Source organism: Artemia franciscana, chromosome 14 (assembly GCF_032884065.1).
Source record: "Artemia franciscana chromosome 14, ASM3288406v1, whole genome shotgun sequence".
Lineage (NCBI taxonomy): Eukaryota > Metazoa > Arthropoda > Branchiopoda > Anostraca > Artemiidae > Artemia > Artemia franciscana.
The window spans coordinates 16,362,415-16,376,272 of NC_088876.1; the positions used below are offsets into that span (position 1 = coordinate 16,362,415).

Below are 13,858 nucleotides of genomic sequence, written 5' to 3' on the forward strand. Positions count from 1 at the left end.
AGGTATTTGAATAAACTTCGGAAGAGGCTCACTAGATGGGCAAAAAGAGGGTATAGTGCCTTTTTAAGATTCAAAGTGATCAGAGGGTAAATACCTCACCCCCCCCCCCCACACACACACATACTTCATATAATCCCAAATTGCTTCTGATAAGAATTTTGAGCTGGCTAATTGTTGTCAAAAATTTTCAAAACAGCTCATCCAATTGGAAATTGATCGATCCAGTGCCATTTTAATTTGTCAAAAATGATTGGAGGGCAACTAACCCTCCTCTGGCACCCGACATCTCCCCAAATACATCCAATGAAAATTTTATATTGCGATTCTGTCCAAAGTAATTGAAGGGTCTTGGAATTATATAATAAAGGATGAAAACCCATCACTAACCTCAGGGCAATGGTTGTAAGTTAAGCACTGGGGTATAAAATGTATATATAAAAAGAGTGATCGTATAACCTCTGGAGGGAGAAAATAGAATTGATAATCACAAATCTAAGGGCTCTCTTTAAGATTCATAATGATCAAAGGGTGGATGCCACCCCCACGCCTCATAATTTCCGAAATGCATCTGATTTTATTTTTGAGATGGTCAAATGTTGTCGCAGAAACTTTGAATAGGTCATTTGATGGAAAACTGAACGGGCCAGAGCCCCTTTTTAATAGTCGAAGATGATTGGAGAGCAACTAAGCCTTCCCATGTCCACCAATTCCTCAAACAAATCCAATAAAAATGTTGAGTCATTTTGTTTAATGTAATTGTAAAGTCCGGAATTTATGTATCTGAGGATGGCAACCCCACCAATGCCCTCAAGGTAAGAGTCTTAAGTTATCCCCTCTGGGTATATAAGCCAGATACAGAAAGGGTAATTGTATAAACATCGGTGAGAGCTCTTTGGATTCGCAATCAGAAATTGTAGTACCCTTTTATAAGACTCAGACTGATCGGAGTGTGGATACTCCCCTTCCATACCTCGTATTTTCTAGCCCCTTTCCTATGCCCACCATTTCCTCAGACATGTCCAATAAAAATTTTGAGATAGCTATTTTTCTTAATGTAATTTAAGGTCCAGAAATTATGTCTCTGAGGATGGTAGCCTCCCCCTCCATACCTTAGGGCAAGAATTGCAAGTTATGCCCTTGAGGTATATAAGGATATGCCTTATATACCTCAAGGAGATAACTTCGCTGGGGGCTCATTGGATTCGTGATCAGAAGTTCTAGTGCACCTTTTAAGACTTTTTGATCGGAGTATGGATACCCCCTTCCACACCTTGTAGTTTCTTGAAATGCAAACATTTGAAATATTTTCACCTTTTTTATTTTCATAATTTTTTTTTTTATCAAAAACCTTTACACAAAAGTCAGTATATATTAATTTAACTGACAATTCACGGTTATTTGTTTTTGTTTATTTCTTTGAAGCGCAAATTATGTTCTGGTCTTAAGATTCATAGGGGCTATCGGCCTTATTACGCAAAATTTTACTTTTTTTTTAGTTTGACTCGGGTATTGATTGTAATTTCTGGTGATTTTGATTTTTATTTATCTATTCATATTGATTTGTGGTAGTTTTATGCTTAAAAGATTATTTAAATTCATTTTCCTCATTAACTTTAACTTTATAACTTTAACTTTGTAAAATTAACTTTAACTATATAAAAGCTTGTCTTGTGGAATATTTTTAAAATTAATCATCATAAAAAAGTTGATTCACTTGATGTATTACTTCTGTCAATATCTTTTTATATTCAGTTTCATTTGGGCCGAGTCGTCCCTTACTGAGAGTTCGTCACGATAAACGATTTGACAATTTCTGATCGTTTTAAGTTTGACCTGATTTTCTATTTGAATGTCAAGGCGTTTGAGACTCATTTTTTTCATCCATCTGCAATCTTTATTTTTATTTAGTTATTCATTTCATTTAAACATGATCTAACTTTCTTCTACATTTATTCATAGTAATTTATATGAAAAACTTTTAACAAAACCTAGTAATTTAAGTAAAACTTTTAGTTTTACTAATATGGTAATAGGACTATATTTTTATTCACTTTAGGTTTAATTTATCAGAAAACGCTATAAAAATTTTAATTTTTCTAGGTTGGTGGCTTTTTGTAACTTCAAAAATGGTTGGGCTAGGTGAATTGAACTTTTAGTAATGGGTGCTCAGAAAATTTTCAATCTCTTGACTCCGTACCTTCCCTCCCCCTTCTCCTTTACACAGGGTACTGACCTTTTTCAGATTTATTTTTTGTGCTGAGATTATGGAACCTTCAGAAACAGATTTACAAGTCAAATATGACTACAAATAGATGTTTTTAATCTTGTGCCTTCTTTCTTTTTCTATTCTTAAGGTTCGCACGGTAAAAAAGAGGTTCAAACTTCGAACAAATATTATAATTCGGACCTAAAATACTAGGAATCGGTTTACCAAGACTTACGGTGTTGGAGAAGCTGATGTTGTTAGAGCAACATAAACTGTCCTCTGAGTATCCAATTGAATACATATCTCCTGAACTTATGTCTCCCCAAACAAAGCTCATGGGTCCCTCTACTCAGAGGATTTTGCAAGTAAAAGGTTACAATTTGCAAGAATATATATTTTGACCTATGATGTAAAGTTTCTGCATCATTGTTATTGTTGATTTGTTATTTTATTTTATTTTTAATATTTCAAACAATTCGTGGTAACAAAATTTGCATTCGTTTACTTTTTAAGGTGATCACAGTGAAAGGATATTTTACAAAGGACCGTTAAGGGCTTGCATATACTTAGGGAATACAAAGTTGCCCTTAATTTATGACCTATAACTTGAATTTAAAAGCTTTAGAGTTTTCTTTAATTTACTTTTATATGCTAGAGGGAGAGGCTACGTGATATTGAGGCTTAAAATTTTTTATCAGTTATACTTTTCCGGCTGTATTTAGAATTAGCCCCACAATAGCTCCGTGCAAGTACTAGCTCAGAACCTAAGCACCTATGAGGCCATTAGCTCAGCTGTGGTAACATGCCTGAAACATGTACCTTAAAAATTTTCACTATCAGAAAAAATAGCTAATTTCGTTCGAATAGCAATTTGTAAGAGCCTTTAGCGTCATTAGAAGAAAATCAATCAATTTCTTTGCGCTTTTTTTTTTTTAATTGGATGGTTCATTTTTTTTGCAGTCATTTTTTACTCGAATGGCAATGACCTCTCGTGGATCTCAGCTGCTATAGGACTGCAATCTATTGGGACGTTTAAGCGAGATGAATGCCTTCTCTCATCGCCCTCAAGCTGGGTAATTTTTTTTCCTGTCAACACTGGCTGTTAATTTATCTGGATGAAGGTTCAACAGTTGGGTAAATTGTGGTTTTGAAATTACGAAAAGGATTTGTTGCACATCAGCCATTTCAGATGCCTTGACCACAGGAATGAAACGACAAAAAACAAAACACGTTCTACACAGTCCTATTGCTTATTAAATGGGCTTTTCAAAAAGCAGTTTTCATTTTCAGATAAATAGAAACAAAGTAAAAAAAAAATCTATGTTATATGTATTTTAAAGCAATAATATTAAACTATAAATTGAAATACTTTTTACTACACTTTACAATACGCAGTAAAAACTATTAACTACTGAGACACTTGTCACTACGTTGCACCTGCTTACTGATTCTTGCTGTGGAAAATTTAAACGCATAAAACCTTAGCCAATTTTTTTTGATGCTACTGTGGGTGGTTTGGATTAGTGTCCGAGTGTCCCCCTTCCTCCCACTCAGTGTGCATTAAATTTTGATAGGAAGAAGTTTGTGGTACTTATCATTTGCAATAAGAAGTCTTTGGATTGGGGATACAGAAGTTCTGACAGAAAACCTAAGAAATATTTACCAGTGCCAGAAACAGAGGATCAAGTTAAATTTCTTTTGGACCAAGGTAGTTGGCGTTTTTGACTCCTTATTGGCTTAAATGAATACTGAGTGAAGAAGCCCTTAAATGCGAAAAACAAAATTTGGTCGCAGTCTCGGATGTTAAAAACTTGCGAAAGTAGGTATTTATAAATTGATGCAGCATCGTTGTGAGAAATCTGTCACTTTAAACAGAGACTCTGTTGAGCTGAAGTTTAAAAATCTATTGTTCAAATGTGTGTAATCGACAATGTGTGGTTTCTTTTCTTATTCTGAGATGTAAGACACTTCCTTAACAGTTTTCATATTTGCGTATCCTGTCAATGGATTTTTTTTTTTTTTTGTTTAATGGAAATTTATTAATTTTGGATTTATCCATCAAGTTACTAGCGCAAGAAAAATTGTACAATATTTGAAAACAACGAAAGATTCTCAAAAAGACATGCAATTGTGGTGAAAAATATGCCTCGAAATTCAACATGTCTAAGAACACTAGACCCGAGCTTAATTTTAAATAAATCATCCATTTCAGAGGACCGCCCTGAAGTAGCATGTTCGTCCCTAGTATTTATGCAGTATATATAAAAAAATGGTTATAATTAAAATGATGGGTCTGGTTGTCACTGCTAAAAGATCCTCAATTGCTCTAGAGAGAACCAACTAGCTCCAGTTCGTCCATGGCAACTGCATGCTGTTGCAAGATGTAGTCCGGCTAGAAATATGATCAGCATTCTTTTTGTTCTTTTTTCTGTTTAATAATAACTAAATTGCATACATCCCTTTCAGTAAACAAAAAAAAAACGTTTCCGTCAGCGCACCATCTAAAGATATTAAACTAAGATTTAGAATTCTGGTTGCCTCAGAAATTATAATATTGTCTTTAAGTGTCAAGCTTTAGGTCACCTCCTAACAGTAAGCTGCACGAAAAATGTGGTTCAGTTCCGCATTCTAGGGCTATAAAGAGGGAAAGGTTAAGATGGCTAGGACACGTTCTGCAGATGAAGAATGACAGATTGCCAAATGTTGTTCTTGTCCATGAATCGTCTAGGGGCAAACGAAAAGCAAGTCGTTCCTGAATGTGGTGGGAAGATACCGTAGGGAAAGAATTAAGTGAAATATGAGGTGTTTGGGACGTTGTGAAAAAAGAGCCTTTATGGGGGAAAAGCATGCGTTGCAGCGTTGGACTCAGGTAGCTTGGCGATGCAGTGAGCTGTTAGTCGTAGTAGTAATTTTAGGACATTCACTATCAAGTATCACTGCTAGCCAATCGTTTCCTCTAGAATTGAGCCAAGACTGATTTTTTAATCATTAGGAATTTAGGAATGCTCTTAGAAAACCCATTTACATTTTCAATTCTTTGAAAAGCAGATTCAGAAGTTGAGTAGTTGAAAAAGGAATCATTGTTATGGTTCGCACGATTATGGACACCTAAATAAAAGGGATTACCTAGCACAGGGAGGACAAATGAAAACCAAAGCTTAAAAAAATGTAATGTATCCCGGTTATTGAATAAATTAAATTGCATTGTCAGCAATATTATTAGATTTAATTTCTAAAGTCTGCATTACTATTAATATATGAGGCCCCATTACCGTAGGCCTGGCAAATTGCTTGAATTTATTTGGTGGACTATAGTTGTGATCTTGGGCGGAAATGTTGTTCCCTTCTTTTCTGGCTAAAATCCTCTTCCCTTGAAAATACCAATTTTAGATTTGTGACTCAGACATAGTTAACAAATTATTCTTAACAAAACAAATTCCTATATAGGTTACACAGTTTGTAATAGAGCCAATTTAGAAATTATCAAGACTCAGGACGGTTACCGTACTGATTACAATGACGTCTTCCAAAAGATGTCTAAAAATGATATAGACAACCACATAAAGGCAGGAGGGGGTATACCAAGGTGCCCTCTCTCTCTCAGTTCCAAGTGTATAATATTTCTTTATATAGATAAAAGAAAATCACAGTGATCTAGCAAAAATGCCTAAATATTAGATTAAGTTTACAGATTTACAGAATAAGTTACAAATTAAGTTACAGATCATAAAGTTTACTGATTTTTATAAGTTGTTCAGTATATAAATTTTTAGCTGTCGTAAAATCTCAGGAATAGAATAATGGTTCTTTTTTTCTTCTTTCTTTAGTTCAGAAAAAATGTGCCTCGTTTCTACAGGGTTATTGTTTTGCTTCCCAGTATCCTAAAGTAATATGTTTCATTTATTTCAATCACTTTGTCTTAAATTTTCCTTCCTTTGCATTAAGTAAGTCTTTAAGTAGTACATTTTTATAACGATTTTTATTTTGTTTATTTAATGTTTAAAATCTGATGATTTTTATTTCTTCTTAGGGATAAGCCAGCTCGACTTGCCGCCAGAATCCAGGCTCAGGAAGGAGAAAGAAATATGCGTGGCCCTTTAGTTAAGCTCCCAAGTCAGAATTTTGAGGATCCTCTGCAGATAGTCAAATCAAGCGATTGGCTAATTAACGTACGGTTAGTACCTCCTAGTCTCGTTTTTTTTTTTTTTTTTTTTTTTTTTTTTTTTTTTTTTTTTTTTTTTTTTTTTTTTTTTAATCTTAGCAGGTGACAACTTATTTATTGTAACATAGCTCTCTGACTTGAATTATTTCTGATTCTCTCAATCACTTTGTTGGGTCTTTTAATTCCTTTGTCTTCTTCAAGAAGACGAACAACTGACCAATACGCCTGGAACATGCACATACATAAGACCCTATTTCTAGGAGGAGGGGGGGGGGGTTGAAATAGAAATTTTTGCAATATTTTGTTGGGGGGGGGGTCATGAGCCAGAATCTTCCTACAAGATAGTGTTTTCTATTATTTCACTTCCATACTTGCTTTAAGATCGTGTTAAAAGTAGAATAATGGCTTTCGAGTAGAATGCGATCTGTATTGCTGGAAATGAGAAAGGGGTTGTCAAGCCTTTGGGAGAATATTCAAAGACTGGCGGAGTCATCATTATGAAACTAGGTAAAAACTAGAGCTTAAAAGACACTTTTTGGTGTCTAAGATTTTCATTCATATTGTTTATGTCCTTTTTATTGCAGCTTTCTACTGTAAAGTTGATGGCGAGAAGAGGGGGATAGGTGGTGTCAGAGAGGCCAATTTCCTACTTCGGTCCTCCAACAACATAAATTGAAAACCATTGCAAGATTCAGCTTCAAACAAGATGCAACATGGCTATATTTCTCCTAAAAAGTTTGTTTTGACAGTGCGAGGGTTGGGGGTTTGTCACGGACTTACTCTGGATCTTGTACAAATTAAAATTCCTTGCGTGATTGTTGTTCGTAATGGTGCAATATAAATTTCCTTTTGTAGAAAAGGCGGTATGGGAGATCTTTTTTCCCTTCAGCTTGCTTTTTCAACAAGTTTGGTCTTAGTAATTTTGGAGCAGATTTAGAAGCCCGTTTTTTCTGTTTGTATAATGCAACAATAATGTTGTAAACAACTCAAAATTTAGTAAAGGATACAGAGGCCCTGCTAATAGAACCCGAATATACAGTAAAAAGTTATTTGTTTGTATCCTATTTCTACTAGACAATATCTTATTATTGACTGAATGATTATTGCGCAATTAAGCGAATAATATACAATTAAAAACAAGTTGTTTTTATCAGGGGATACTAAACTGCGCCTGTATTAAATTTAGAAGATATATCACTGATGGGATTACGTACATCCTCTAGATTCTATAAATCAGGCTTTTTGGGGAGGCGAAGGGATTTGGGGCCGGACTATAGGGTAGTAGGTGGGGTGGGCTAGACTCCAAATTCCAAGAAAGCTGAAAATTAAAACGGAATCAGGCTTTCCAAATTCTGGTAACTGAAAATTCCAGAATTTTCTGAATTATGTGAAATGATTATTGTATGCAGATAAAGGATTATATTATGAATCGCATGTTCTGTTTATTTCATATCTATCTCATTATGGCCTGAGTGGATGTAATCCATGCACTGGATTGAAAAATCCTTTCCACTGAGGTTCATGACCAACTTTTTGTCAGTTCTGATGCCTGATGAGCAAGTGCCAAAAATACAGCTATTGGTTTGCCAGTCAAAATGGTTTGGACATGGATCAAGAGAGCAAACAAAAACTGACATGATATGGGCCTTAAGCATAGAGAATTCTAATATCAGCTTCAGAGGAATACCCTTTCGCTCAAGACTTTTTGGTTAATAGAGAAATTACTCAATGAGACCAAGTGATGACATGCAAAAAAGGCCTTACTCACAAATAACATCATATGCTATACAACCTCCACTTAATTAACCAAAAACTATCGCCAGGAACTTCTTTCTCCACTTCTGTTCTCTTGATTCGGTCTTGATGCCATTTGCAATTTAGTGCAATCCGTTGGTATTGATGATAGGTAAAGAAAACATTTTCAACTGACGAATTAGTAGTAATTTAAGTATTTTTAACTTACGAACGGGTGATTGGATCTCAATGAAATTTGATATTTAGAAGGATATCGTGTCTCAAAGCTCTTATTTTAAATTCTGACCGGATCTGGTGACATTGGGGGAAGTTTGGGGTGGGGGAACCAAAAATCATTGAAAATGCTTAGATTGGAGGGATCGGGATGAAACTTGGTGGGAAAAATAAGGAGAAGTCTTACATACGAATCAGTAAGGACACAATTAAAGCTTTAGTGTAAAGAGCGAGGTACTGGCGTGGGAATGAACCCCCTCATATACATAATAAAAACATGCGAATGCAGAAGTTCATTACGCAAGCTAATTTGTAAGTTACGCATATCTTTTACTAATAAAAACGTTCGTAAAAAAAAATACAAGTTCTAGTTGCCTTTTTAAGTAAACAAAAAATTGGAGGGCAGCTAGGCCTCCTCCCTCGCTCCTTTTTTTCTCAAAATCATTCGGTCAAAACTATGAGAAAGTCTTTGAGCCAAACGAAAGTGCAAATTTCGTTTATTATTCATCTGCGGAGTGCCAAAATCTAAATATGCATTAATTCAAAAATGTTTAGAAATAAAATAAAAAGAACAAGGTTTTTTTTAACTAAAAGTAAGGAGCGACATTAAAACGAACAGGAATTACTTCGTATATGAAAGGGGCTGCTCCCTCATTACCGCCCAGCTCTTTGTGCTAAAGTTTTTTACTGTTTTAAAAAGTAGAGTTGAGAAAAAGTCAAACTTTAGCGTAAAGAGCGGGGTGTTAATGAGGGAGCGGCCCCTTTCATATACGAAGTGATTTCTGTTCGTTTTAAGTTTTAATGCCGCTCCTAACTTTCAGTTAAAAAACTTGTTTTTTTTTTATTGAATTTCCTGAAGTAGCCTATTTACTAACCGCGTATCGTATCAACGTATGCAACAAAATGCTTCCTCAGTTTCCAATAGCTTCCCCGCTTTAATATAATACAGTACTAACTCTGTCTCCCCGACCCGGACTCTGTATTACCGGGAGCCCGGTATAAATAAATCGTGGGAATCAACCTAACCTGACTCACTGCATAGCTCACGGCTAATCGACAAGAGGATCATGTGTTAACACTTGATGGTGTTAACCCCAAACCGGTTTCTGGACTGGAGTAGGCGAGCTAATTAGTCTGGCTGTGAATCAAACCTGGTTGAAAAATAGTCGGAACGGAAAATAACCAAGAAACAAAAGTTAAGATTGATGCTCAGGAAAGATCAGTGTGATTTGAGAATAAAAGCAACTAATTTAAATTCTTACGTAAGAACTTTGAAAATCCGTCAAAAATCCGGAAATCCGACAGATCAAACTCTCATCCGACGAAGGCACAAAAAGTCCGTTTTTGACGGAAAAATCCGTCAAAGTGGAAACCCTGAAATAGATAACGTTTTGGAAAATAAACTAACAAATTTCACTACTTGCTGCTCTTAGTTTCTGAGTTTTGGGTTGACTTGTATACAAAAAATGCAACCTAGGCTAAAACAAAGTCCATTTTAAAAGATAATAAAAGGATTAGAGATCAATTTTCTTTTACTAAAAAATTTGGTATAATTAATACAAAAAGAAAGATACTTAAAAAAAAAGCAATTTCCTTTAGCCAGTATATTTTTTCCAGTACTCCTGGTTTTTGTGCACAGTATATAATTAACCTAGAGTCTTTGTTTGTTGAGCTCTGAAACACAATTGGTAAATAATTACTTACAATTTTCGAAAATTTAAAGCAAAATTACCTGTTTTTACTTTTAGCGGCCAACATATTAATTGGGAGGAACGGAGATGTCAAAACTACTGATTTTGGAGGCATCATCGAAATCCCCAATAGTCAATGGATCTACGGTCGAGACTCAAATTATGGCACCGAATTATGGATGTCACCCGAACAACTGGAACATTCTTTCTACAACAAAAAGGTATTTATTGATTGTCTTGATTAGTAAATGTTCTGTTAACACAGTTTTAAGACCTGGAGCAAGGGCAACTACAAGGGAGAACTTGGGAATGAGGAAGAAGCAGCCCCCTCCTATGCAGATTACATTATATTGGGGTTTAATGTTACTCTTAACTTTCATAATATAGCCGTAGACAAGATATAATCCCAGAAATCAAGCGGGATCATAGATCAATTTCTAACTCCGCCCCCATCCTTTCTTAAAAATAAATCTGCCATGTTCTAAAATCTCAATGATAGTTCGAAATTTTTTTGCTAACACCCCATCGCATATAGACAACTCCAAGACAGGGGCTCGTTACTCTCCAATTTCTTTCTACTTCGAAAAAGGATTAAAGCTCTCAATAGCCAATCGAGCTAGCATTCTTCAAAGTTTCTACGATCACAAGGGAGAGATTGGGAATGAGCAGGAAGCAGCTCCCTCCTGTGGGGATTACATTATATTGGGATTTAATGTTACTCTTAACTTTCATAATATCACCGTAGACAAGATATAATCCCAGAAATCAAGCGGGATCATAGATCAATTCCTAACTCCACCCACATCTCTTCTTAGAAATAAATCTGTAATGTTCTAAAATCTCAATGATAGTTCGAAATTTTTTGCTCTAAAACGCTCCCTTTGAGACATCTATCCCTATCACGACTGATAGGTATATTTGAATAAAACACATTTTGATGTGCTTTTAAAGCTTTTCTTTGACCCCCCCCCCCCCGAATAAATATCCTGGAGACGGCCCAGACCTGGAACAAATATTACCATTGGTAATGAAATCGCTTTGTGGCCTCCGCAAAAACTAATCGATGTTGCTTGAAAAAAAAAGAACATCTCAGACGAAGGTATAGCACCAGGTTTCAGTGTATTTTTGCATTTTGCCACTAAAACTTCCTGTGCATAAAATGTATTTTCATTTACTATTTTGATAAATACATTTCCTTTAAATCTTTATTTATGACATCCTCCCAACCCAGATGAGGACGACCTGCGTTCCGTGTAGCCCCAGACAGTTGGCCAAAAAGGACAATTTTCGGCTATCTGTCATCTTTCATCCGCAGAACGTGGCCTAGCCATCTCAACCTTTCTTTCATTATAGCCCTAGAAAGCGGGAGTGAACCACACTTTTCGTACAACCTACTGTTTGTAATACAGTCAGTCAGCCGGGCACCCAGAACAATCCGTAGGCAATTTCTCTGGAAAACATCTAGTTAATTTTCGTCCGCCTTTCGGAGCGCCAATGCTTCAGAGCATGTTTTGACCACTGTCATCACTCTAGCTTCCAGTATTCTAATCTTGGTTTGCAGACTCATCTTTCTAGTCTTCCAAACTTTTTTTTAACTGTGAAAAAACACCCTGAGCCTTAGCTATTCTTCTTTTAACATCTTCACTGCTCCAACCGTCATTACTAATAATACTACAAAGGTAAGTGAAGCTGCCCACCTGATCAATCTTTTCGTCACCCAACGTCATCTTTTCATCTTTACTTATTCCTAGCCTTAGTAACTTAATCTTCTTAATATTAATTTTCAAACCTATTTTAGCACCCTTAAGACAAAGTCCATGATAGTGATCCATATAAGACAAAGTTTTAAGGGAAGAACAGAGCGGTTTTAGAAAGGTAGAGGATGTCTCAACCAAGCTTTCACTATTAGGTTAATAACTGAGAAGTCCCTTCGTTGTCAAACCCCTTTAGTCCTCAGTTTTATCGATTATGAGTAAGCTTTCGGTTCTGTTGATAGAAGAGCGTTAGCAAAGGTCTTATCCTTATGTGGTATACCAGACAAATACATTAAAGTGATTTGTGCTATGTACGAAAATAATACTGCTGCGGTTAAGTTGGGAAATGAGGTTAGCAACTGGTTTTGTATTAAATCAGAAATTAAGCAGAGTTGTGTTCTATCCTCTGTCAAAACCAATATCTAATATTCCAAGCCTACATTTATTATGTTGAGCCAAAATATACATTGTCAATCCTATTCTCTAAATCTTTATTGCAATGAAGGTAAAGACTTCAGGGAATTGCAAAATAGATATACAATTTTCAGTATATTTTCAGGTAGATATATGGTCGCTAGGAATAACAGCATATGAGTTAGCAACGGGCCAAACACCCTTTCATGGACAAGACAAACGAGTGAGTTAACTACCATATGTTATATTTGAAAGGAGGTGGAGAATATTTACCCGATGGATTTCAAAGAACTCATCAAAAAGTGTTTTATTACAGATCCTAATGGACGACCAAGTGCTGCAGATCTACTGAATGATAGTTTTATCATAAACTCGGGTGATAAAAAAAATATAAAAAAAGTTATTTATAAAAACCATGACTTTCATGGAGAGCTCTGATGAGCAAAATTAGTGCTGTTGTTCACAAACATTTGAAATATAGTAGTTTTGACTGAATTATAAATCTTTTATCTTAATAAACAAATGAGACTTACCATAAGTGTTCCGAGTTTTTCATGTACTTTTCTTCTATTGATAGTTTCTATGTAACTCTACATTCTTGTATTACCTATTGCTGTATATGAACCTTTTTTGGCTTTCTCATTGCATTTTGGAGGGCCTTTAGTTTTCCCGATATAGCATAGCGATATAGCGATATTCTCATATTTTATTGCTAAGCACCATTTTTTTTATGTATCTAAGACTAGACGCTAATAATATCTTTTTTAAAAGCACAATTTTTATTTTCCAACCGTCTCTAGAATATGTCATAATCAATCAAATTTGAGAATTTAATTTTTAACTTTCAATGGGAAAGCATCAAATTACCGTTTCTCCAAAGATTGTTTTCTGATAAACAACCATTTCAAGCTAAAGTAGAAAATAAACCTTCGATAAACCTAGGGTGATATTTTTATGTCCTCAGCTTTTCTTGTTCCTCATGTTTTTCAAGAGCTTTATGTTTTATTTGGGACCTGCGACCGAATTGATTCAAACGGATTTAGCTTATGCAGCTCCGTCTTAGGGTGTTAATCATTCCAGGTGTTGGCCGTGCTTTTTCGGGGTGCCCCCGCATCCCTCTTTCAAAAATCCAACTTAATGAATGCTAAATCTAATGCTAAACTTATTGGTAATTCATATTTATTTATAATAGCTTTTTTCAATATTATTATGTTTGGATTTATGAAATTCAGATTTTGCTACTTTGTTGTTGTGCGCTGGCCCATCTAGGGTTTGATAGTTTGACCATGATTTCATTTTTCTTTAATATAGGGCTTTTTCTGATTTTATTGATTTTTTTGATTGAACAAACTCAAATTTTGCTTCTTCGTCATAGGTCGCTGACCCGTCTTGAGTATGATTAAATAAAAAAAAATTTTTTTTTAACTGAAAGTAAGGAGCAAAATTAAAACTTAAAACGAAAAGAAATTACTTCGTATATGAAAGGGGCTGCTTCCTCACCAACATCCCGCTCTTTACGCTAAAGTTTTTTACTGTTTTAAAAAGAATGAGTTGAGAGAAAGAGTCAAACTTTAGCGTCAAGAGCGGGATGTTGGTGAGGAAGCAAGTTCGAAGTTGTAGCGCCGCTCTTCATTAATTAAAGGAATTGTGTTACAGCAACCAG

General features: G+C 35.3%; 1 protein-coding gene across 6 annotated transcripts in view; it reads left to right on the forward strand.

Moving 5' to 3' along the window:
- Positions 1-12,733, forward strand: part of LOC136035395 (uncharacterized) — a 39,654-nt gene extending 26,921 nt beyond the window's left edge. For 3 of the 6 annotated variants that reach the window (XR_010619410.1, XR_010619411.1, XM_065717173.1), the window contains 4 exons: positions 3,167-3,340; positions 6,237-6,380; positions 10,085-10,248; positions 12,341-12,733. Coding sequence is in view for 4 of the 6 variants with exons in the window: in XM_065717173.1 (XP_065573245.1) it covers positions 3,167-3,217 (51 nt within the window). In the remaining 2 variants the exon portion in view is untranslated. The remainder of the gene's footprint in view (positions 1-3,166; positions 3,341-6,236; positions 6,381-10,084; positions 10,249-12,340) is intronic. The other 3 variants (XM_065717175.1, XM_065717174.1, XM_065717176.1) reach the window with 2 other exon arrangements.
- Positions 12,734-13,858: the final 1,125 nt, after the last annotated feature.